The following is a 26,219-nucleotide window of genomic DNA, read 5'->3' on the forward strand; positions in this document are numbered from 1 at the left end:
CCACCTTACCTGCTTCCTGAGAAATCTGTATGCAGGTCAAGAAGCAACAGTTAGAGTTGTATATGGAACAACAGACTGGTTCCAAATAGGAAAAGGAGTATGTCAAGGCTGTATATTGTCACCCTAGTTTTTTAACTTTTATGCAGAGTACATCATGAGAAATGCTGGGCTGGATGAAGCACAAGCTGGAATCAAGATTGCCAGGAGAAATATCAATAACCTGAGATATGCGGATGACACCACCCTTATGGCAGAAAGTGAAGAAGAACTAAAGAGCATCTTGATGAAAGTGAAAGAGGAGAGTGAAAAAGTTGGCTTAAATCTCAACGTTCAGAAAAATAAGATCATGGCATCCGGTCCCATCACCTCATGGCAAACAGATGGGAAAACAGTGGAAACAGTGTCAGGCTTTATTTTGGGGGGCTCCAAAATCACTTCAGATAGTGACTGCAGCCATGAAATTAAAAGACACTTGCTCCTTGGAAGAAAAGTTATGACCAACCTAGACAGCATATTAAAAAGCAAGACATTATGTTGTCAACAAATATCCATCTAGTCAAAGCTATGGTTTTTCTAGGAGTCATGTATGGATGTGAGAGTTGGACCATAAAGAAAACTGAGTGGAGAAGAATTGATGCTTTTGAACTGTGGTGCTGGAGAAGACTCTTGAGAGTCCCTTGGACTGCAAGGCGATCCAACCAGTCCATCCTAAAGGAGATCAGTCCTGAATATTCATTGGAAGGACTAATGTTGAAGCTGAAACACCAATACTTTGGCCACCTGATGCGAAGAACTGACTCATTTGAAAAGACCCTGATGCTGGGAAAGACTGAGGGCAGAGGAGAAGGGGACGACAGAGGATGAGATGGTTGTATGGCATCACTGACTCGATGGACATGAGTTTAAGCAAGCTCTGGGAGTTGGTGATGGACAGGGAAGCCTGGCATGCCGCATTCCATGGGGTTGCAAAGAGTTGGACACAGCTGAGCAACTGAACTGAACAACCCAACAGAAACAAGATTGTCAAAGACTCAGAGCCCTCAGGAATAGTTTTGGGTCACTTCACCAGGGAAATACCCAAACAACACTACAACCTCATGGTCAACTGCAAAAAGGAGGGCCGTGACAGCCACCTATATTCTTGTACTTTCTTTGTTATTTAGAAATAATAATAACAATTTCTTACTTCTCCCTTTGGCAACCCACTCCATCATCCTTGCCTGGAAAATCTCATGGACAGAGGAGCCTGGTGGGCTGCAGTCCATGGGGTTGCAAAGAGTCAGGCACGACTGAGCGACTAACACTAACACTTACCACTAATTATAGAATATGTCTGGGTGGTTAATTACATCATTTAGTCCATGGGCTACAAAATATCAAGATGGCATTGTAACTAAATAAGAGGAAGAAGGCTCATTACCCAGTGATGATTGGAATAACTAATGCAACTTTAGTTGTCTCATCAGTTTCAGAGGAGATTGCGAGTGTGATTTGGTTTATACGAGATGATTGTATTGTATTCAGAGAAGGAATGTTGCTCCTGTAGAGGTTGTTTGTAGAGCTAAGTATGGGTGAAAGATGGAGTCTGATGGATGGAGTGGGTCGGTGCTCTGCCTCCACCTCTCTCGCCCCACCCTCTGTGGTGCTTTTCTGTTTGGCAGAGGCTGGATGACTGAGCAATACATTCCCCAGGCTCCTTTGCAGCTCAGGTTTTAGACGTGGTCCATGCTCCGCCAGTCAGAGGCACTCAAGGTGTCTGAAAGCAGCGGTGGGGTCTTCCTGCTTGTTGCCTGCTGGCACACACAGCCAGGGAGATGCTGGTGTTTCTGCAGCAGCATTAACAGAAGTCTAAGTGTCCAGCCACCAGCTTCGAGAGTGTTGAGGCAGAGCTCAGAGTGCCCATCCTGCTGGTCAAGTCCAAGCACGTCTACGTGGATCTAGAGCCAGCAGTACGACTCCTTCGTGAAGACAGCATCCTGGTCACAGAACTGGCAGGTGTGGCTCTGGAGATGGCAGCTCCCTCATTCCAGAAGAGTCACAGATCTCTTGGGGACTGTTTCCGAAGCAGTTCCTGAAATCTTAGGCTAGCATCTCTTTTGTTCAACCCTCCTGATAGTGTTGAAACGTATTTAATAAATTCCTTCCCAGTTAAGCGATCTAGAGTGGAATTTGTCCTGCACTAGAATCCTGACCATACAGGTGCGCTCATGTAAACACAGGATGGTGATTTTCAGCTTTTAGATTCAATCTAGAAATAAATTACTGAAGATAAAAATGAAGACTATGAACTTTGACCATATATAAATAACAAAGACTGCTAGTTATTAATTAAAATGAACCATTCCGCTTTCCTCTTCTTCCTGAGCACCTAAGTGAAATCTTTACCACATTCCCTTGCAGTAACGTGTGTCCACATGACAGAATTCCAGCCAATGGAATGTGTATGAAGTATCGTGTGCCACTTCCATGCCTGGTCCATAAACATCCCCACGTACCAATGTTCCCTTTCCTTATCCTTTCCAGCTGGCTGAAAAGCTGATTATTACCATGGAAACCACATTGATTTGTCTCTGAATTTATACGGCTTCCATCAGACTGAATCAATAAATGAACTGCCAACCTGTTCATCTCCCAGTGCTGCTGCGTGAGCAGTAAGTAAGTTTTTATTTGCTCTTGAGACATAGTTGTTTCCTTCCTGTTTGCATCTAATATCACCCTAACAAGTATAGTAAGTAAAAGCACACATGCAAAACGTTAAATGTAAATGGATGAAGGAAATGGGCCTGAATACCTTCAATTTGGAGAAGGCAATGCCACCCCACTCCAGTACTCTTGCCTGGAAAATCCCATGGAGCCTGGAAGGCTGCAGTCCATGGGGTCACTGAGGGTCGGACACAACTGAGCGACTTCACTTTCAATTTTCACTTTCCACTTTCATGCATTGGAGAAGGAAAGGGCAACCCACTCCAGTGTTCTTGCCTGGAGAATCCCAGGGACAGGGGAGCCTGGTGGGCTGCCATCTATGGGGTCGCACAGAGTCGGACATGGCTGAAGTGACTTGGCACCTTCAATTTACAAAATTTTGGACTCAAGATACAGTTTTATAACTTAGGTACCAAGAGATAAAGATGTATTTTATTTTTATAAAGTCTCAAAATAAACAAAAGAGGCGCTGAAAGGAATGATTCATTAGGAAGTGGGATTATATGAATTAGCAGTCATCTCTCGTAGCAGAAGAAGACAGGATAATCTCTGAAGCTGATCACTGAGAAACAGGAATATAGCATGGGAGAGGAAACCACAAACAAAACTCCGAAACAGAAAGTTAAAGAATATGTTGTTCAGTCGTATCTGACTGCTTGTGACTGCGTGGACTGCAGCACCCCAGGCTTCCCTGGTGGCTCAGCTGGTAGAGAATCTGCCTGCAATGCAGGAGACCTGGGTTCAATCCTTGTGCCAGAAAGATCCCCTGGAGAAGGAAATGGCAACCCACTCCAGTGTTCTTGCCTGGAGAATCGAATGGACAGAGGAGCTTGGCGGGCTACAGTCCGTGGGGTCAGAAGAATCCAACACAACTGAAGTGGCTTAATACAGACAGCAGCATGCCAGTCTCCTCTGTCCTCCACTATCTCCCAGAGTTTGCTCAAATTTATGTCTATTGAATCACTATGCTATAGACCTAAAACTATCACAATGCGTAAACCAACTATGTGCACAAGTGAGTGCTCAGGCATGACTTATTCTTTTATGACCCCATGGACTGGAGTCCGCCAGGCTCCTCTGTCCATGGAATTTTTCAGGCAAGAATACTGGAGTGGTTTGCCATTTTCTTCTCCAAAGGGTCTTCCCAACCCAGGTATCAAACCCACATCTCTTGCCTCTGCTGCATGGCAGGCAATTCTTTGCCAGCTGAGTCACCAGGGAAGCCCAAATCAACTACACTTCAATTTAAAAAAAGAAAAATCAGCAAGTTAAAGCTCCATGTGGATGAAGGGCCAGGATAAGGAAGAATGGAGCAGGGCTCCAGGGTCAGCTTCATGAGCATGCGATCCGTACATGCAAAGAGCCCTGCATTCAGAAGAGCCCCATGCTTGTTTAATGTCCTCTGTCAGTGTGACGCCATTCGCAAAGAGTGTATCCGTGAACCTGTGCTTCATAAGTCTAGTGCAACAGGCCCATGGAGCAGGCCTGTGAGCGGAGAAGACTCAGCAACAAGGCTGTCCCCGATTCCCTCCCTCCCACACGCATACAGCTGTTGGCCATGCCACACGAGCACAGAATCCAGTGGACGCGCTATGCACGGGAATCCAGCAGGACTAAAAGTGAATGTGAGGTCAGCACCTTCTGTCAGTGACTGGATAATCAGGACACTGACCGCCATGAGGGGCCACACCTTCGACTGAGTGAGAATGTGCTTTGAACTCAGAAAAGAGCAGCGGTATTCTAAGATACCAAACAACCAAGGAACCAATCACAAGCTTTTCTTATTTATGTCTCCTTTCACTATTTATGCTGAAAATGACAACATAGAAGGAAAAGAAAGGAGATGCGAGAGGAGCCCATCAAAGGCATTCTTCATCTTTGGAAGATTTTTTTTACATTTTTTAAATTGAAGGATAGTTAACAATGTTGTGTTCATTTCTGGTGTGCAACAAAGTGAAATATTTACATTCTTTTTCATATTCTTTTCCATTATAGGTTATGACAAGATATTGAATATATAGTTCCCTGTGTGATACAGTAGGACCTTTTTGTTCATCTATTTTACATATGGCAGGATGCATTTGTTAATTCCAAACAAATTCCAAACATGGAATTTGTTAATTCCATGGGGTCTCTAAGAGTCTGACATGACTGAGTGACTTCACTTTCACTTTTCACTTTCATGCATTGGAGAAGGAAATGGCAATCCACTCCAGTGTTCTTGCCTGGAGAATCCCAGGGACGGGGGAGCCTGGTGGCTGCCATCTATGGGGCCGCACAGTGTCGGACACGACTGAAGCGACTTAGCAGCAGGATGCACTTGTTAATTCCAATCTCCTAATTTACCCTCCTTCGCCTTCCCACTTTGGTAACTAAAGTTTGTTTTCTGCTTGTGAATTTGTTTCTGTTTTATAAAAAAAAAAGTTCATTTGCCTCATAAATTATGTTCCACATATAAGTGATATCATATGATATTTGTGTCTCCTGTTTGACTTAACTTCACTTAGTATAATAATCTCTAGGCCCACCCACACTGCTACAAATAGCATCATTTCATTCTTTCTTATGACTGAACAGTACTGCACTGTTCATATTTTTATCACATTCTTTTTATCCAGCCAACTGTCAATGGATATTTAGGTTGCTTCCATGTCTTGGTTATTGTGAATAGCACTGCCGTGAAGTTGGGTTGCATATATCCTTTTGAACTGGTGTTTTCTCCAGATACATGCCCAGGAGTGGAATTGCTGAATCATCTGTTAACTTATTTTTAGTGTTTTAAGGGAAGTCTATACAGTTCTCCATAGTGACTGCACCAATTTACAGTCTCACCAACAGTGGAGGAGGTTCCTTTTTTTTCCACACCCTCTCCAGCATTTGTTTGTGAGCTTTTAAAACATGTCATTTTGACTGGTGTGAGGTGATGGTACCTCTTCGTCGTTTTCACTTTCATTTCTCTGATAATTAGTGATGAAAGGCATTCTTCATTTCTGTTATTATATTTTCTATTTCTACCATTTTCATTTGATTTTTCCATAGTTTCCACCTTGCTTATGTCAGATGAACCTCAAAAACATATTGCTAAATGAAAGATCACGTAGTTTGTGATCCCATTTACATAGCATTCCAGAAAAGGCACAACTATAAAGACAGAAAACAGATCAGTGCTTTCTAGGGTCTGGGAGTGACAGCAGAGAACTGACTACAAAGAAAAGCAAGGGAACTTTGGGAGTGAGGAAATGTTATATATTTTCATTACAAAAGCACATAGGTTAGTAAAAATTCATAGACCTGTACAGCTAAATTAGCGAATTTGACTGTTCTGCAAATTATGTGTCAATAAATCTGATTTTTTTAAAAATGCCTGCCATTACACATGCCCCAGAAGTGCTGGAATTTAAGAAACTGTCAATGTTAAGTGCTGATGGAGATGGAGAGCAATGGGGACCCTCTTACACTATTGGTAAGAGTGTAAATTCCTACAAGGGCTTTGAAAAATCATTTGACAATAAAAATTGAAGGTGAACATATTAATACCCCCTTGACCCTGCCATTCCATTTCTAGATTAATACCTCTTGACCCAGCCATTCCATTTCTAGGTTTACATCCGGAAAGAAATTCCTAAGAGTGAACATCAACAGTACAAAGATGTGTATAGCGTTTTATTCATGTTAGTCCCAAACTGGAAACTATACCATATACTTACTAATTCATTGAGCTCTACAGTTATTATGCACTGGAGTTTGTGTTCTTTACTGAACGTATTTTATGCTCAAAGTTTGCAAGGCCCTTCATGCTTGGCCCCACCCACCTCCACAGCCTAGGCTCCCTGTCTACAACCCTTGCCCCAGACACGCTCATCCACAGACACTATGGCCTTTGACCCTCATGCCTTTGCACACTCTTCCAACTGCCTGGATATTTTGCCACGGGTCCCACTGAATACTCTTCATCTGTGTGGAAACCTTCAACTTCTACTTCAAAACCCAAACCAAATATTACCTCCTTTTCCCACTGCTTTTGTGGTCGACCTTGTAACTATCACAGTGCCTGTGGTGTGTCATTTAGCAACAAGGATCATATGGTGAGGTTCACGGTCTAACGGAAGTTGACTCGTCCGCCATCTTGGACCTAGTTGGTCCTAGTCAATTTATGACGCGTCCGCGGGCTCTGTCATTCCCTTAAAGGGTGTACCCTGCTCCCTTCCTGCCTCACCAGGAGCTCAGTGCACATCGTTCTATGTCTCTGTCCACACGGTTGCCACTGTTACAGTGTGCCTGGGATGCTCAGAGCCCCTAAGTATCACCAGAGAAAGCTACACTCACTGCACTGACTCTTGAAAGCCACCCTCTATTCCCCCATGCACCCTGTTCCTGGGCGTCTCTCACAAAGGGAGCCTGACCCTGGGAAGACCTCAAACACTTTTCAACTAGGATAATCTCTCTCGCTCCACTGAGCACTTCCTCTGGCCTTCTGGCCTCTGCTCGCAGTGTCACCACCATGGGCCACCAGGGGGCGACATCCCCTTTCAAATGCCTCTACATCCGCCATTCTCTTTTAAATTGGAGGCTACTTATTTTATAACATTGTGAGGGCTTCCGCCATACTCCAACATGATTCAGCCACCGGCACACACACGCCCCCTTCCTCTTAAACCTCCCTCCCCACTCCACCCCTCTAGGTCTTCACAGAGCACCAGCTTTGGATTCCCTGCGTCATAGGGCAAATTCCCACTGGCTAGCTATTCTACATGTGGTCAACCCTGAATATTCATTGGAAGGACTGATGCTGAAGCTGAAGCTCCAATAATTTGGCAACCTGATGCGAAGAGCCGACTCATTGGAAAAGACCCTGATGCAGGGAAAGACTGAGGGCAGGAGGAAAAGGGGGCAACAGAGGGTGAAATTGTTGGATGGCATCACCGACTCCATGGACATGAGTTTGAGCAAACTCCGAGAGATGGTGAAGGACAGGGAAGCCTGGTGTGATGCAGTCCATGGGGTCACAAAGAGTTTGACACAACTGAGAAACTGAACAATGTATGTTTCAACACTATTCTCTCAAGCCATCCCACCCTCTCCCTCCCCGTCTGAAACCAAAAGCCTGTTTTCATGTCTGTCTCCTTTGCTGCCCAGCAAATAGGATCATCAGAACCATCTTTCTTTAATCCATTTTGAGTTTATTTTTGAGTATGGTGTTCTACATCCTCCATTCTTAAAACCAATGTCTTCCCAGGACCAGGGCAGAGACAGCAGGGAGGCCAAATGTCCACTTCCATCTTCCGGAAAAAAAAAAAAAAAGAGAGAGGATTTTGGACAAGACAGCTGGCCACACTGCCCCCAACAGCACGCTGAGCTAATTCAGACAATAAACTGTGGCGTCCCCGGGCGTGAGCTGCCTGCCTGTGGCTTCACCTTCCCTGCTTCCCATGAGGGCAGTTCTCTCCTATCGAGTCCAGGAGCATCCCCAGCCCTTCTGGAGTCAGGAGAGATGACCCCACCCCTCAGCCCTGTCTCAGGGTCCTCCTGTCTCGGGCGGGTAGGAAGACCCCACACTGACCTTCTGGCACCCCCTCTTTGAGAATGACCCCACTCCCTCTGTCAGCCTGCTTCCCTGTGCCATGCACAGTCAAGCCTGGATTCTTCCCAGATGCATCCTGGAGATCATGTCAAGCCTTGCCGGCCTCTCGATGCTGCTGTAGGGTCTCTATCACTGGCTCTTTGGACCAGCCATGCTCAAAGAGTTCAGGTGACCTGTAGAAAGTCCCTTCCCCTCCCTGAGCTTGGCTGCCTTACTTGCAAAGGACACAGAGAGATGAGATGGCCACCAGGTCACATGAGCCCTGAGTCTTCTCTCTAAGGTCTATCCTTGCTCTCTCTCCCTTCCTCCTTCCCTTCCTCTGACTCTTCTCTGATTTCACAAGGGCTTCTGCCTTCTCAGGACCCTACCTTCAAAGGAATCCTGCCTCTACCCTATCTATACCTTTCTAGATATGCCCATAGTCTTTAGAAGCAGATAGAGGTGAGTTTTTATTAATTCAATTGTCACCTTCTTCGAGCCTTGGTTTGCTTATCTGTGAAATGGGGGTGACAGTGACCTCCCTAGTTGGGGGTTTTGTACATAACACCCTGTGCATCTCCCACAGGACTTGGCATAGCATAGGCAGCCAGTAAATGTCACTTCACTCCTAATATCCCCCATGAGCACAGCGCTAGGCACTACGTGCAGAATCACTAATATTCATGCACCTTTGTCAGGGAGTCATTACTGTGCATTTTATAGACAAGGAAACTGAGGCACAGAGAGGGCGACCTGGCCCAGGGACCATGAGCTGAAACTCAGCTCCTAATTGCAAGGACCTGAAGGCTTGTCCTCCTCAACCCCTCACTCTGCCTCCACATTTCACATGCCAGTGAAAGAAGAGTTTTCTCATCTTTGTTTCGCACCTAGTTCATCAGAACTTTGATCCTGCCTGTGTAGAGGCACCCACCACCCCTCCTTTGTAAGGAAAAGAGGTTTATTCACTTATTTATTTTTTCTTTTCCATCAGATTCAGCTTCTCTTTCATGAAGACCTGGGGCACTTTGGTGAGATCAGAGGCCTGAGAGTGCTGGAGAGAAATGTACATATTTATTCTCACTCTCTTCATGGGGGTCACTGACTGTGAAGAAGAGGGAAGTAAACTAACCAAGTCCCAGGGGATGTCGATGCCTGTTCCTGGTTCTCAGATCCAGACCCCCATGGACTGGAAGCAGCTGTTTTCTGTCTTGTGAGGGCTGGACTCTCCAGAAAAGTGCTCACACAGAAGGAGGAGGCATGAGGGTGAGCAGAAGAAAATGTCACGAATGTCAGATCCTTCTAAAGGGCCAAGGGAACAGAACATTGCACTGTTGGCCTGGGAGAGACACTCATCTGCTTAACAACTTGATGGAGAGGGTAAACTTCAGGCTGGCTGCAGGGGGATGGACTGATTGGCCTTGCAGACCCAGGGAGTAAGAACACAGGGATGGGTCATGCAAGACTGTGTGAAGGCACCCAGAGACGTCATCTGCCCCGGGGGCCCAGTTAAAGAAGAGGACATGGAGGATCAGAGAAGGGACTTCTCTTGGCCAGCCAGTAGTCTAACCAAATCTCCTGGCTGCTTTTCCAGCGCCCTTTCCACTGAGCCACACTCTGGGGCCACGCTTCACCGGCTCCTGCCACCACTGGCCACCTCCATGGTCTCCAGTCCCGCCGCCGGTAAGTTATGAAGCTGGGGACCAGCTCCAATCTGCAGGGTGGAGAAGCAGGGGCAGATGACTGATGCTGAAAACAGAGGCCACCAGCTATCCATCCCCACCACCTCCTGGAGCTTTCAATAAACAGCCTGCCTCTAAGTGGTCGATTACGCTCAGCTTCCAGCTTTCAACCCACCGTGTCCCTTAAGCCTTGGAAGTTGGCTCCGCTGGCAGCCCACTGTGACCTCTTCCAGAAGATGCTCCGAGTGCCTGCAGTGCCCCCACTGGCCACTGGAGGGAGCGCTAGGTCCGCGATCGCACTAAGAAGCCATTGCCCAGTGTGGACTATCGCAAGAATCCCAGCCCTGGCTGGACTTTCCATACTCCGCCTTCAGCTCTCTCTGCCCCAAGCCTAAGTTACCCCTCCTGCCCACCCTCCAAGGTCCCTGGGAAGAGAGGTTCCCCTGGTCTCCATGCCCCAAGAGGGAACACAGGCAGCGGTAACCGCCAAAGCCCTGTCTATCTCCTAGGGTCGGGACTGAGAGGGGTCGCTGGTAAAAAGGGGGCGGGATGGGAAGCGGGAGGAGGAGAGAATATGCAGACAGGAAGAGATCGGTGAAGGAGCTAGACAGGCAGGGCGAGTCCAGATGAGGGCCCGCCACCCTCCTCTCGTGTCTGTGTCCCCTCCCTCCCTGCCTGTTCACCTGGTCCAGCCAGTCTCCTTAACAGCAATCCAGGGCCTGGGGTTAGTAGAGGCTGGACCAGCGAGCTCCTGGAGCAGGAAGCCAAGAAGAGGAAGTGGGTGAGACGGCTGTAATGCCACCCGAGCCCACACAAAGGCTGACACTGCCGCTCACCTGGTTCTCACCTCTCTTATCTCCACGTGGGATAGAGTTCGCGGGCTTTAGTCACTGGAGGCGTGTCATTGAGTACAGGCTTCTCCTTCCCCCACTGACCCTGCTGATACCACTGCTTAGGTATCAGGAAGCCTCTCCTGAAAGGCTACCCCCAGGGGGCTTCAGATTTCCAGGACAAATCGCCTTCCTTCTCATCTCTACCCGCCTCACCTCGACTTCTGATACAGGTGAAAGCCAGGCCAATGCAACCAGCTGGAAGCAGAGAGCAGCACTGAGGAAAAGAAGTTAGCAATGGGTCAAAGTCAAGGTTTTTGCAAAGCTGTCCACACTTGCTGTTTTTCTCCTCTTCCTGGCCACCTGATGAGAAGAGCCGACTCATTAGAAAAGACCCTGATGCAGGGAAAGATTGAAGGCGGGAGGAGAAGGGGGCAACAGAGGATGAGATGGTTAGATGGCATCACCGACTCAATGGACATGAGTTTGAGCAAGCTCCAGGAGATGGTGAAAGGCAAGCAAGCTTGGCGTGCTGCAGCCCACAGGGTCGCAAAGAGTCGGACACAACTGAGCGACTGAACAACAATCACTAATCAAGCCACCAGTTCTGCACCTGTTGCGAGCCTTTTTAAGCCAGGTGCCACCCTAAGCCTCCTCCTCAGCCCACAGCTGCACTACCCTACTGTCACCCTTTTGCCAAGGGAAAAGGGAACTTTCTCATCGTCAGTCAATAACCTTCTCTGCGGCTCTTTCGACTTGAGTCCAAGGGAGACCTGGACTGTTGACCAGCCATTCCCGCCTCCTAGAAGCTCTCACTCCTTTCACCTACTGAGACAGCAGTCCATCCAGGCTAACCACCTTCCTTCTGAGAACTCTTATCTTCTTCGTGGCACCGTCTTCCTAGAACCCTCTCCACCGAAAGGATGAGAAACTGTCTGATACCTGGGGCTTCGAGAGCACCCAGGCATTGAGGCAGGCCCACCTGGACCTCAAGTCCCCAGTCCAGGGGCTCAGCCTGAGACGCCCATCTTCTGGTCTGGGGGGCCTGGGAGTCGGGCTGCTCTCTCTACAGTAGTTCCTGGACCACACGTGGAGCACAGGGACCTCTCTGCTGTTGTCCCAGTCCTAAAGCTTCATGTCCTTCTGTAAGGACAACGCTGAGAAGCCCATGTAGCAAATCTCCCCCTTCCCCCAGGCCCTTTCTTTCTTCCTTTCTCCAGTCCAGGCAAGAACTTGGATGGTCCCCAACTGTGTCAGGCACTCACTGCAGCACAACCTGCTACATCCTGGGAGGAAGCGGTCAAAGTGTCCAAGTACACAGACACGGCCGCTGGGGGCCAGCCCTGTGAGTCAGGCTCTTCTTGTGACAGAGGGGGCCCATTGGGCTATGCAGCCACCCCACCTGGAATCTGCTCTAACTTTGAATCTTTACCTCCTGCCCTTCAGGTCCATTGCCCAGTAAACATTCCCACCTGGAATTCTCAGAGTGGCTCTTCTCAACATGACCAACTTCCAACACTCTGCTCAGTGTGCCATCAAGGTGCAAGCAGCTGTTTTCAACCCTTCTCCTTCCATCACCCCTACACCTGATCACTGGTTGAACTTTTCCATTTCTACCTGCTTAGCCTCCCCCGAGTGTGGTCCTAGAAAGAAGCATGGAGTCACCCCTCACCTCCTGCCACTGAAACAACAGAGGAGCTCTGCTTCCCTCTGGCATCAGAATGTGAGTCAGAAGAGCTGCTCCCCAGACCCACTCTCCTCTTCTTCCTTTAGTAACAAGTCCCTGGTTGGGCTCATGCCTGCACAACTTAAAAGTGATGTTTCCCAGCAGCTAGTTGAATCCATGTGACAGTGTTTGCCAGCGACTGAGCAGAAACAATGTGTACAGTGGAAACAATGTATTATGTCCATAGGAAGAAGGGTGTGCCCTTTCCTTCCTGTTTTCCTGCTTTCCACCGCTGGAATGCAGTTGCAATGGCAGGAGCTGGAGCGACCATCATGGACCATGTATTGAGGATGGCAGAGCAACGAAGCTGAAGGACCTGGGATCCCTGGACAGCTCCACGGGGAGAGCTGTAATACAAGCCAGAGCCTTTGCTTGAGGGAGAAATAAATTTTTATCTCATGTAAGTGTTTGCTCATTTGAAATCTATTATAGAAGCTGAACCAATATGTTAAATGATACAGAACTAAAGAGATCTTAAGTCCATTTATGTAGAATTTTCCAGCTATGAGATCTTGAGCAAACCACTTAATCTTTCTAAGCTTTCATTTCCCTAGCTGTATACCTATTCCCCAGGGTCATTTTATCAACAAATAAATAAGATAACATCTAATACAATACCTCATGCAATATCTAACCTATAGTTGGGGTTCAACAGATGTTGAAACAGACAGCCCAGTCATCTTTGCAAAATGCCAACCTGATCCTAACACCCTGTTGTTTAAAAACCTTTAAAAAAACTTCCACTGCTGTTATGACAAACACCAAACACTTCACATGACCCAATAAGCCCCGCCTCACCCATCCACCCTTCCTGGTCCAACCTCCCCCTCACCTGGCTCCAAGCATTGCACTGACCTTGTCCTTACCTCACTCCTTCCACAAACACTGATAGAGGGCTTCCCGCATACCAGACACTGTGCTGGGCCTTTAGAAACAGACCTGGGTCCTTGCTCTTAAGGACTTAATAGTCCAGTGAGGGAGTGGGAAAATATTATATATACAAATAATAAACCTGGCTAACACGGATGACCATTTGCTGGTGGCCAGCTGCTGTTTCAAGCTGTTTTTACAAGTATAGACTCCTAATTCTTACAACAACCTCCCACTATTACTATCCCACATCTACAAATGTGGGAACCGCAAGGTCAAGGAGCCGGCCAAAGGTCGCACAACCAGTACTGCTGCTGCTGCTGCTAAGTCGCTTCAGTCGTGTCCAACCCTGTGCGACCCCATAGACGGCAGCCCACCAGACTCCTCTGTCCCTGGGATTCTCCAGGCAAGAACACTGGAGTGGGTTGCCATTTCCTTCTCCACCAACTCGTACACCCAGAGCTAAAATTTGAACCCAGGCAGTCTGACACCACAGCCTGTGCACATAACTACTTTTCTACCTGGCCTCCAAAGGAATGGCAAGTGACCCTGTCAAAGGTGTTCCCCAGGGGGGGCACAAGGGTTCAGATCCACCCGCCCCCTCCCGCCCCTGGACGGGCTCTTGGCACGAGCTGTCCCCCGCCTGCAGCACCTCACTCCCCTCATTGCCCAAGGCCACTCCTATTCACTCTTGGGACCGTAACATTCAGAAGCTGTCACTTCCTAAGGGACACCTTCTTGGCTCTCCCAGGCCCTCCACAGCTATTCACAAACTCTGGCCACATGATGTGCCTTCCCTCCAGGGCACTTATCACACTGTGACACTGCGTTTGCTGATGCTTTATAGGTGGTCCCTGCTCTCTCTTCCCCACTGCCCTTAGGCTGGGATGCTACAATATGAAAAAAACACCCCAGGATTGTTTAGCGCCTCACATATAGATGCTCAGTAAATATTTGGTGAATTAAGAAACTGGAGTGACTGACTTACCCAAAGTGGCCCTGAGGTTTCCACGGCTGGGAGGCTTTCTTCATCGCTCCTGGCGGTCTCCTGCCCTCATCAAGGTCTCCCCACCACGTGCCCCCACTCCTGAAATCTCCAAACACCCGAGTCCCCGAGGGAGGGCCAGTGGTGCTGCCATCAGACAGTGCTCAGGAAGGATCTGGGGCTGGAGGAGGGTGGCGGAGTGGGGCTGGTGACCTTACGGACACCTCACACTTTCCCAGGACCTAACCCTGGAATATGAAGTTTCCCAGGACCAAGCAGGAGTCAGGGGATGGAGCGGGGGCTGAGAGGAGGGACCCAGAACCCGGACATCCTGTCTAGATGACCAGAGATGGTCTCTAAAACCCCATAAAAGCTGGAGCCACGGAGGCGGCTGACCACCATCCCCTAAGCGCTGCGGTCTGGAGTCAGGAGCCAGTGAGATCGATATCGTTCGGGAGGCTTTCAGCTACAAGTCATCTCTGCTGCCAAGTCTCCCCAGAGGCCTGAGGAAATGTGTGGAGGAGGCAAGAGGCACAAGAAAAGGCAGGGAAAGTGCATATTCCTGAAGGGCCAACAGCCTGTAGCAGACCCAGGGACATGCTCCACGCCACACGCAGTCTCAGTCCTCACGCTTCCGGGGAAGGTGCTAGCCCATATTACAGATGAGGAAACTCGGGCCCAGAGGAGGAAAAAGAACCTCCCTGAGATCCCAGCAAAGCCAGAACCAAACCCAGCCGAGCCTGGGAGGCGCCGAGGGAGGACACCTCGGCGGCTCTCCGTGGCTGCAGGGTCCCGCCACACCTGCACTACCAGCTCCGGCCAGAAGAGGGGGCGCTCCCAGGCTAAGCCCGCAGCCTGGCCGGGGATGGAGACTGGGAGGGGGGCCCCTCGCCCTCGCAGGAACCCTGACCTCAGCCCTCCCAAAGCATCCTTTCCCTTAGCAGCAGCCCTCTCTCCCCTGACCTTGCGACGTCCTATGTCTCTCCTATCACCCTGTGTCTCTCCTATGACACTGCGACGCCCAGCGAGGGCTGACCGTCTCCTCCAAGAGAGGCCATCGCACACTGGACTGCCAGCACCCCATCCTCCTAACGCCGTCTCTTCTCCAAGCCAACCTCTTCTCCCCCAGCTGCAGCTCTCTCAGGTGCCATGTGCGGGGCGCACCCGGCCCTCCGGTGGGTCGGACCCACAGGACTCACCCGGGGTGCTCTCTCCCCTCTCTGATTGTGCTGGCTCTGCTAATTAACGCAGCAAGGGGTGGGTTCACGGTGGGGGCGGCCCTGGCCCATCGCTGGCCTGGTACCCCTGGGCCTGAACGCTCACTCGAGATTTGGAAAGAAGGAAGGCATAGAGATGCCTACTGTGAAGACTCAGCACAGCCCAAGGGGCCGAGTCTATTGAGTGTGTGTGTGCGTGTTCCTGCACTCACTGTTGGTGTTTTTAGAAGCAGTGTATCCTTTCCACATTTTGAACTGCTAGAAACTGTTGATACTAATAGTCATTCTCACCAATTAATGAGGGAAATCTAGTTCTTGAAAAGAAGGCCGACTTTGGTCTGGGCTTGCCGGGTGGCTCAGTGGCAAAGCATCTGTCTATAGTGCAGGAGCCATGGGTTGGATCCCTGGGTTGTGAAGATCCCCTGGAGGAGGGCATGACAACCCACTCCAGTACTCTTGCCTGAAGAATCCCATGGACAGAGGAACCTGGCGGGGTACCAGTGAGGAGGAACTCCAGAGCTCCTGGAGTTCGATTCTCCAGGCCCTTCCCTCCCCATCACTGTCTGTCTGCGGGCCCTGGAGGGCACATTCACTCCAGAGACTGGCCCTTAGGAGGGTTGGGAACAGCCCAACCTGGGTGCAGGGGAGGGACACTTGGATGGCATTCTGCCCCAAGGAGGAAGGACATGGGGAAGGGCTGACCATGGGAAGCCCACATCCATCCAGGGGGACCTCTCCCCACTCTGCTCTCCTCCCCCACAACCCATCTCCAGTGCACACACCTGCCGTGGAAGAGTCCACCTAAGGAGCACTGCCTGTAGAATCCCTGGGGAGAGATGGAAGACCCCAGCGCCCCAGCTGGACCTCAGACCAATTGACTCACCCTCTGGGTGGGACCCAGGCTCTGCTCCTTTTTAGCCCAGTCTGACAGTGAGTGTGAGACTCCTCACCTCCAGTCCCCAGCCCCACTCCCTGCCCCTCCTGCCCTCCCCTCAGCTGGTATTCCTGGCCCTTCCCAGGTCATACTCTGCTCACTCCCTGCACCATCTGCTGCAACAGGAGTTCCTGCTTGCCAGGGCTGGGCCTCACCCCTAAGTGGGCCCCATCTCTGCAGGGGCTCCAGAATCCCATCAGCAGGGCAGTCCCCAGGGTGAGGCCTAGGGCGACTTAGCCCTGTGGAGACCCAAACAGGAGCACTGCAGTCCTGACGTTTCAGGAGGCACCAAGGCAAGGCCTGGGCTCTGTATCTCAGGCCCTGGGGTCGAGTCCCAGCTGTGTGATGCTTGGACTTCGGTGGCCGTGCAGGCTTCCTGGGGGTCTTCTTAACATGAAGATTCTGGTCCGCAGGTCTGAGGTGGGACTAAGAGCTCCCACCCTTCTAATAAGCTCCTGGCCGATGCTTAGGCTGACAGAGCGGGGGCTACACTTTTTACAAGAAATGAGAAGATTTTTAGAATTCTGCTCCATGTTGCACGGCAGCCTGGATGGGAGGTGGGGTGGGGGGAGAATGGATACATGTATTTGTATGGCTGAGTCCCTTGGCTGTTCACTTGAAACTATCACAACATTGTGAATCAGCTATCCCAATACAAAATTAAAAGTTCAGAAAAAATTTTTTAATTAAAAAAAGAAGCGAGAAAGTCCTTTAGGTTTTCCATGTACTAAGGTGAGTCACAAGCAGCCACCTCCCAACCCCTCCCTCAGCTGCAGCCCTTTGCCCTCCTCAGGGCACCAGGAGCGCAGCTGGCCCCACCCTGCTTCACTGTTTAGGTCCCTCCCAGCCAGGCTAGCTCAGTCAGGCGCACAAGCCTGGTTCTCGTCCCCTGTACCAGGGCCAGCCTCGGGCACCCACATGGCTCCACAGCTGGGAAGCCTCAGAGGGTGCCCTCCATCACACACCAGGAGCCCTGGGCCACTCCCCAGGAAGCCGCCGCAACTGCCCAGCCCTTGACCTCCTCCTGCCTGAGCAATGCCATCAGTGTGCTCTCCTGCCTGCCCATTGCTCATCAGTCCGTCTTCTCCATCTTTTCCTTCTGATGAGAACCATGGGAAGAGGAAGAGGTGTGAGCTAGGAAGTCAGCTCCCTGGGTTCTTAACCTGGCTCTGCCACTTGGCAACGTTATGGTTTTGAGCATTCTCTGAACCCCCATGAACCTGTTTCTTTCTCTGTAAAGTGAAGACAAGGACACAGCCCTTATCTCACTGGGTGTGTGCCTGTGAGAAAATACACACAGTGCTTAGCACTTCACAGGTGTGCTAAATACTGGCGGTCCCCAGTAGTGACAAGCATCAGCTCTGCCCAGTTAGAAGCTATGTGACCTCTCACAGCCTCAGTTTCCTTGTTTAGCGCATGAATGTGACAACTCCTGCCACGTGGGTCCTTTGTGAAGATGAGACGGGATGAAGCCTAGCACAGGGTAGGGTGCAGTGCGTGCTAATCGTCTGTCACGGGTGGGGTATCTGTGTGCTCACACGTCCTCGTCCCTGAGACCGGCAGTTCTCGAAATCTAGTCTGGGACCTCAGAGATCCCCTGAGACCCTTTCCGAGGTATTGTAAAGTCAAAACTATCAAAGGTAACTTCTTAATAATACTGAGTTGTTGCTTGTCTTTTTCACTCTGCTTCTCCCACGAGTGTATGGTGGCGTTTTCCAGAGGAGCGAACATGTAACATCACAACACAGGGAGAACAGGAGTGGATAGGAGAGCCCAGCTGGCTTCTGCTAAGCCAGGCATGAAAGAGGCTTTTCAGAAATGCTAACAGTGTCTTCTTTCTCACTCACTCCTTTTAGTTTTAGAGAATATCATTTTTCATAAAAATGTTGTTTATGTGAACGTGTGGTGAGTTTAATATTGCTGTGGAAGTGAATAAACATTTTTAAATGTTTTCAGTTTTAACTCATAATATGGCAACTATAGAAAGAGATAATCCATGTGAACAAAAGCTCTTTGAGGTCCTCAGCGATTCTTTTTTTAATTGTTTGTTCATTTATTTATGGCCGCACTGGGTCTTCACTGCTGCACACGGGCTTTCTCTGGTTGCAGCAAGCGGGAGCTACTCTCTAGCTGCAGTGAGAGAGATGCTCATTGCAGTGGCTTCTCTTGTTGCAGAACACAGGCTCTAAGGCGCGTGGGCTCAGTAGTTGGGGCGTGTGGGCTTAGTTACCCCACAGCATGTGGAATCTCCCTGGACCAGGAATCGAGCCTGTGTCTCCTGCATTGGCAGGTGGATTCTTGACCAGTGAGCCACCGGGGAAGTCCTCCTCAGTAATTTTTTTAATGTCAAGGAGTCCTTAGACCAAATAGTTTGAGAAGGCTGCCATGTGTCGTGGTCCTCACTGTGCTGGCCACACGGGGGTCTCAGCACACACTCGCCCAAATCAGCTCATCCAAGCTCAAATCAACTCAACAGGGACCTGCAGTTGATGTTCTGTAAGAGTCTCTGAGATCTCCCAAGGAGCGCTGCACTGTGCTAGCACGCCGCACTGCAAACCTTACGAATTCTAGAGAATTTACCCAGGACCACAAGGCTGGGTGTCCAAGTGAGATACACACCTGCTGTCTAGTTGGCAGCCAGAGGTTTTCCTAGCAGCCTCTGTTCCCCCATCCTCTGATAAACCTCGCCCCTTCAGGGGCCAACACTGCCCCGTTCTCAGCCCCAGTGGTTCAGAAGGCTCCAGAGACAGTCAAGTGACCCAGACCCAGTCGGAGAGGTTGGTTCAGAAGTAGCTACGTGACCCAATCAGGGTCTATCAGCCAGTGAACATTTGATCCAAGTTGTCGTTGAAAACACTGGGAGAAAAGAGCTCTCTTTTCATTGGTAGGATGAAAGCCTGGGGCCTCGAGGGGCCATATTCTAGAGCATCTGATGGTGCCACTCCTGAGACAGGGATTGCCTGAGAATTAAGCCAAATTTGGAAACAAATTCCTGCTCCTACCATTTGAGCACCCGGATTCAGCTGTGCTTGGACCTCCTGATCATGTGTGCCGGCTAACACCTTTTTTCCCTTAAATCAATGAGTTGAGTTTCTCTTCTAGCTAAGAGTCTGAAAAACCCATTGTAATCAGACCCAGGACCTGGCTGGTGGGGAAGTTTTGGGAGAACTTGGGGTGAGTCATCCCTCAGCAGCATCCCTGAAGCCCACCACAGGCCCGGAGCCTGGGTGGGACACTCTTGCCCACTGGAAGCGCAACAGAGCCCCTTTCCCAGCAACAGAGCTAGTTAACAACACACAGATTTTTCTTTCACTTTATCATTTATAAAGCCATACAATGGATCGCAAAGAAACAGAGCAGCTGTACAGGAGTGAAACAGCTTCAGTGTACAATACATTCATATCCAGGATAAGTAGCGTACATCAGGGTTTATACAAGGTGACAGAGGTTACAAGCACAAAGATACAAAATAGAAAGTATATTTCCATCTATATAAATACACAGCCAGGGGAACGGCAGGATGCTGGGTTTTCCCCACAGAGGGTCTGGGAGGCAGGGGCAGGAGTGGGGGTAAGGAATTCCTTACATCTGTTTTGAATGGCATGTCAGAGAGGAGAGAGGTGGGGAAGCAGCATGCCCCCACACACGTGCGCTCTCTCACACAGACACGAACCACACGTGGGCGCACGGGAGCGTCTCTGGCTGCTGAACACTGATTAGAAACAAAAGTGGGCTGTCCTCCTACAGTTAACCTTGCCGCTGGGAAGCGCCCAGGTGTGGGAAGTAGACAGAGGCCCTCCAACATTTCGGCCATCTGAGGACAGAGGCGCACCGCTGTGTGGTTGATCCCCATCGCCACTGACACTGAGATTCCCCCGGTCGGGGGACCCTACAAGCCTCGCCTCCCGATTCCTCTCGCCACTGGGTGATAGTGAACTTGACATCCCATTGCCCACCACCTCCAACCCAACTCCTAAGTTCCCTAAAGAGACAAGCAAAATACGCGCACACACACACACCCACACTTGCACACACGCGCACACACTTTCTGTGTTACCACTGGCCAGGGCACTCCAGTCTCAGGATGCCAGGGCCTGGACCCGGGTGAAGAGTGGCCCCGGGATGCTGCCCCCACAGCCTCTCCCAGGACCCCAAGGGTGGGGAGATGTAGATAGAAGCAGCAGGACGCCCTTAGAAAAGACATTGGCCCCCTTGATTCCCCCAGACTCTGAAGCTGGGAAAGACCAAAGCCGGGGAGAGGGCCCAGGAGACAGAGCTGGTGACAGGGCAGGAAAAGGGAGCAGAGACGGTGGCCTAGGCAGACTCGTCCACAGGCCCCTGGTGGTGTAGGGGGTCTGCCCAACCTCTGCTCGGCCCATCTGAGTGGGCAGAAGAATGCCCAGCTCGTCTCCCTTCGGGGACCCCCTTTCAGAGAATCACATCTGTTCCACCAGCTCCCCCTTACAGTCATGCAACCACGGGGCCCCCACCTATCCTGTCTGTCTCTGACACACCCAGGGATCCCTCCAAACCCTGCCAGGGGAGAAGGAATCCTGGCAGTCCACAAGCATCTGGAACTGATGTGGGAGAACTGCCAATGAGGCCCTGGGTCCAAGGGCCTTTCCCAAATCTAGGACACAAAGTCTTTGTCCCTGGAACACCTGGCTGGAGGCGGGGCAGCCAGAACACCATGACTGCAGGGCAGGGGCATCGCTCACTCCTGGGGCGCCATCCAGCAGCCCCCTTCCTCCCCACTTCCCCTCTGAGGTCACCTCTCCCCCATTCCCATGCCCAGTCCTCCCCTCTGGCTCCATCTGGGAAGGGCCGCCTGAACCTGGCTGGGCCTCTGTCCCTGCTGAACAGGAGGGCTGTCACTTCCCTGCCCCACCCCCTCCCCCACCAGATACCATACAGGGCAGCTACGGCATACTGCCTCAGAGGCCTGACTGCACAGCAAGATGCAGGTTGGGCCTGGGGCTGCAGCCCGAGCCTGCCTGGGGTCTCCGTCCCTGCCTCCCAAGCTGACCAGGGCCTCCTGCCTACGCCTCCCAGCCCCTTTCCCATCCCCCACTCCCCAGCCCACTTTCAAGACCAGAAGAGGCACTCTCCTGGCTGACAAACAGATTCAACAATAAACAGCAAGGAAGATTGAGGGGGAGGAGTGGGGAGAAAAAAGGATAAACATTTACACAATAATAACAATACTCATTAAAAGTGCTTTCTTTTAAAGGAAATCTTTGGCAAGAACATACTGCAATGCTATGGTGTGTGTGTGTGTGTGTGTGTGTGTGTGTGTGTGTGCGTGTGCGTGTTGTGTGCATGTGTGCACATGTGCAGGGCGCACGGGCCTAACCTGTGAGACACGGAGGGTTACAGTGTCTTCCCAAGCGCTGTCTGACCCACAGATGAGGCTGCGGTGGAGATTGGGGTAACCCTTCCCCATCGTTCTTCTGGACAGGCCACATGCTAGGAAACTGGCTCCTTCCAGAAGCATGTGGGGCAGGGGGTGGATCAGCTTTCGAGCATCTCCTGGGGCCTTCCCAGAGTCACACATGGTTCAGGCCTGAGTAGGGTGGGGTCTGGCTGGTCGTGCCTGGTGGTGGGCTGCAGGTGGGCGGTGGAAAAGCGCGTGTGAGGGGTCTGACGCTCCGCCCGGCCATGCAGACCAGGAGGAAAGAGTCCCCGGGCAGTCCAGTGGGAGATTTACAAAGGAAGTAGGTGGGGATATCCTCTTCTGTCTGGGAAGAGAGTTGGGGTTAGGTAGGGAACGAAAGAGGGGAAATCGGGGTGTCTGGCTTGAAGGCCTCAGGGGGAGGAGCCCCTGGGATGAACCTCGGTCACCAAGAACAAGGTTTCCATCTTTGGAAAGTAGGGGGGAGTGCTCCCCGCCATCTTCAGACGCTCTCCTTTCCAACTCCCTGAAACAGAACGGCCACACAGATACAGCTTCTTGGGAAAGAAAAACTACAAGACGCACACGTCACCCACGCCCACCACGCGCACCCGTGTCCCCGCAGGCTCACACACCTGCCCTTGCAGGGCCCGCAAGGAGGCGGGCAGCTCCCCCGGCGTCTCTGGGGTCTGACAGCCGGGCCTGGGCGTGCCAAAAATGAGAAGGGATGAAGGGGGTGAAACACGTGCACCCCCTCTCCGCTGAGCCCCCATCAGAGTCTAGGGAAGGCCAAGGCCTGGTCCAGGAGACCCCTGATTGCTCCAAGGATGAAGGCCCTGACCTTTCAGGCTTCGCTTAGAGTACAGAGAGGGAAGGGGATTGGACTATGCTGGGGAGGCAACAAAGCAGTATGGGAAAATAATAAATACTTCTTGTCAATTTGCCTATTCTTTTTTTTTAACCTTTTCTTATATTTTATTAGCTTACAGATTCTGTCAGTATGTCTCACATATATATTATATATATTTATATATCAGTACAGTGCCTCTCTCTAGGGAACCCAGAGGCTTAAAAAGGATGGAGTCCTGGTGGATTTTTCCATACGGCTTAGAGTGCTTGGGTGGTGGTCAGGGGGTTCCCAGTTGCCCTTTGACCGAAATGTGTGCCTCCTGCCCTCTGATCCATGGCAGCTGGGCTTTGGAGGAGAAACAAGGGAGCAGGGTGGGGAGCAAGGCTTCGGTGTCAGAGCAGCCCCCAGAGCTCTGGCCAGCTCCCCTGGACAGCCCAGCAAAATTAGACCCCCAAACCCTTACAGAGGGGGGCACAGGAACTACAGGGGTCTCCCCTGGGTCTCGCCAAGCAGGGCTTCTAGAAGCAGGTCCCGGGATGAGCCCCAACACGGGGATCCCACAGGACAGAACAGGGCAGGGCAGGGCAGGAAGGCTCGATCCCCAGCACCCTAAGGGCATCCTGAACACGGGGCACATCTGAGAATGGCTGATTTGGGACACGAAAGCCAAGAAGGGGCTGAGGACTGGGAGCGACGGGAGCCCCCTATCTGCCCCAAGGCTGGGCCACACGCCTCAGGAAAGGCTCCCCAAGCTGGGCAGCCACCCTTCCTGAGGGGTCTCTTCCGCAAAGCCCTGGACACATCTGTCCTCATCTTCTCAAACCATCGCCCCAGCCTCCAGGTGCCGGCAGGTCAGGAGGAATGCTACAGCACGGCCAGCCCCACTCCGTGGGGGTCTCTGCTGAGGAGAAAGGGTTGGCAGCCCTGAAAGCTGTTAGAGCAGGTGCAGGGACCAGGAAATTCCATTATCTACAATGCAGGGTGCCCGAAGGGAAGGGGACTTACGCCTCCTCCTTGCTGCCCTGTTACCCCACCCCCGACTCTTTCTTTCTTTGGACGGTGTGCACATGTGTGTGCAAACACAGGGGACAAGTACACCTGTTTATAATTCTAGCTGAGAGGCAAACAGAAATCAGTGAGTGAGGATGTGAGCGTGGCCATATATACACCCCATAAGCACACCCACAAACTGTACATCGGAGGCAGAGCAGAGAGACCTTAGGTGCCTGGGGTCTGAGACACTTTCAGAAGCAAAAGTTCTGCCATCGGACGTCCCATGCAGGCTCTTTTCGGTTTGGTGATCTACCCCAGAGGTGGCCAGAGAAAGATTCTCCACGGGATTTCTCGTTGTAAAGCAGTTGGGTTAGGGAGGAAGAGCTTTTCCATTTTCATTCAAAACGTGGGTCTCCAAGGAGATCAGTCCTGTCTCCCCCGAGGAGCTCCATCAGAGGGTGGAGGGGGACTTTGGTGGACCTGGTGAGTTTTGGAGGCTCTGGGGGTTTCGCAGTATCTGTCTCCCCAGGGGAATCTGAGTTATTCTCCTCTATCTCTTTCTTTCTTCCTCTCTCTCTCCCCTGCCCCGCTCAATTCACTTCCCTCTCCCCACATGACACTTTCTTCTCTCCTTCTCCAAAATGGCCCCAAGTCCTCCTTCTGGATTCAAGGATGGTCGGGATTTATAGGTCCCCTCCCCACACGCCCCATCCCAGCGGCCCTGGCCCCTGACAAGGCCGGCGGGGGCTCATCTCCTCTGGCTGGCATTCAGCATGACCTTGGAGACAAAGCTGACGATGGCGGAGGCCGGCTGGCTGGGGTCAAGCTCGGCAAAGAGGTGGCAGGCGTTGTCCGTGGCGCTCCCCTGTTTCCGGGCCACAAAACCGAAGAGCCTGCAGGGGCAGGAGACAGGTGACAGGCGTGAGTGGGGGGCAGGAGGGGCCCCGGGCCTTGGCGAGGCACCCGGGGGAGCAGGCTCCTCTTCGCTCCCTTCCCCGTCTTTCCCCACCTCCCCGAGCACTGGGCACTGAGGGTGATGCACACGAGAAACCCTTCTTCCCTTCACCAGCAAGGAACCAGCACTGGAGATGGCACGTCACTTGTTCCAAAAGAAATTCCCCCTGGCGGGGGGCAGGCGAGAAGGAGGAGGCGCTGGAGGCGAACGAGCGACCAGACAGCAAGAGGTGGGGATGACGCCAAAAATAAAACGGAACATTCCTCAACCAGCTTCTCCCGGCCCGGCCCTGCCACACCCCTGGCCGACTGTTCTTACACACAACACATAAACAAAACGCCATCTGCCTGTCAAAGGGCTCGTCCTCAGACACCACAGAGGGTCGGGGAGACCAAAGGACGAGAGGCCACTGTGCCCCACCACATATACACACGTACACACACACACACACACACACACTTTTCCTGTGCTCTAGAGAATGGGAAGGGGGCGGGCCCCCACACCTGTTCCCACACCCCGACTCCCCACACTGGAACTGGTGTGACCGAACATTCTCTCTTTGCAAAACAGAGTTAAAAATATGAGCGCAGAGAACAGAATGTGAGCTCAAGTCCCCTCCCAGTCGGCACGTTGCTAATTCAAGCTGGATGGGGAAATCAGGACAGCTGGGGATTCCAATGGAAACCCCTCGCCCAGGACTGGACACAGCAGCTAAAATTAGCCAGGCTGAGTCCGGCTTGCCATCCCGTGCACACATGCGTGTGTACACACACACATACACACAGACGGGGCTTCCCACAGCTTTGCTCTTCCCAAATGTGTTTCAGGGGTTGAATCGACCCAGTCAGCTCAGCCTGGTGTGATCATCTGCACAGGAGGCAGGGAAGGTTGGGCCTGTGGACCACACCCAGAGCCCCTTCCCCCGCCTTGAAGGAGTTGGGGGGTGGGGGGCGTCCTCAGTGCAGTGGAGGGAGCTGAGGGCAGAGGGCTCCGAGCTGCCCACATGACAGCGAGCCAACCCCAGCTCGCTTCTGCCAAGATGAGAGCCACTCAACCTCTCAGGCCTGAACACTGCCCACCTGCCCTCCCCTGGTGTTTATTTAAGCTCCATAGGTCCCTGGGCCAGCTCAACTGTAGGCCAAGCTCTTTCTCTGCTTGGAGGAGTGGATGCAGGCAAGAACCCTCAGCCCCAAGGGCAGAGAGGAGCATGACAAGCACCCGAGAGGAAGCACCTCCTTAAATGCGGGGCCTGGGGCATCTCACTGGCCTCACCCTGGTCCAGCCCTGAGCTCTCCTGGGCCTCAGCCAGGGTGAGCCACAAGGAAGCTCCACACAAAACCTGCTTTTAAATAAGGAATTTCCAGACCTGGGACCAACCTGCTTCAGTCCCTGACCCATCTCCCACTCGCAGGGCCTGGTGGTGAGTAAGGATAAGACCCTTCAAACAGAGAGCTCTGGCCTCCTTACTGGCAGAAGGGACTCAGAGACCCTAATAACTCTGTGAGTCTCAGAGGCGGATGAGACA

The 26,219-nt window shown here is 51.5% G+C and overlaps 1 protein-coding gene across 3 annotated transcripts in view; it reads right to left on the reverse strand.

Annotated features, from left to right (window-relative positions):
• Positions 1-19,847: 19,847 nt before the first annotated feature.
• TNS1 (tensin 1) overlaps positions 19,848-26,219 on the reverse strand; it is a 134,719-nt gene continuing 128,347 nt past the window's right edge. For all 3 annotated transcript variants that reach the window (XM_068967245.1, XM_068967244.1, XM_068967243.1), the window contains one exon: positions 19,848-24,632. In XM_068967245.1, the coding sequence (XP_068823346.1) occupies positions 24,488-24,632 (145 nt within the window). In that variant the 3' untranslated portion in view covers positions 19,848-24,487. The remainder of the gene's footprint in view (positions 24,633-26,219) is intronic.

Source organism: Capricornis sumatraensis, chromosome 3, assembly GCF_032405125.1.
Source record: "Capricornis sumatraensis isolate serow.1 chromosome 3, serow.2, whole genome shotgun sequence".
NCBI lineage: Eukaryota > Metazoa > Chordata > Mammalia > Artiodactyla > Bovidae > Capricornis > Capricornis sumatraensis.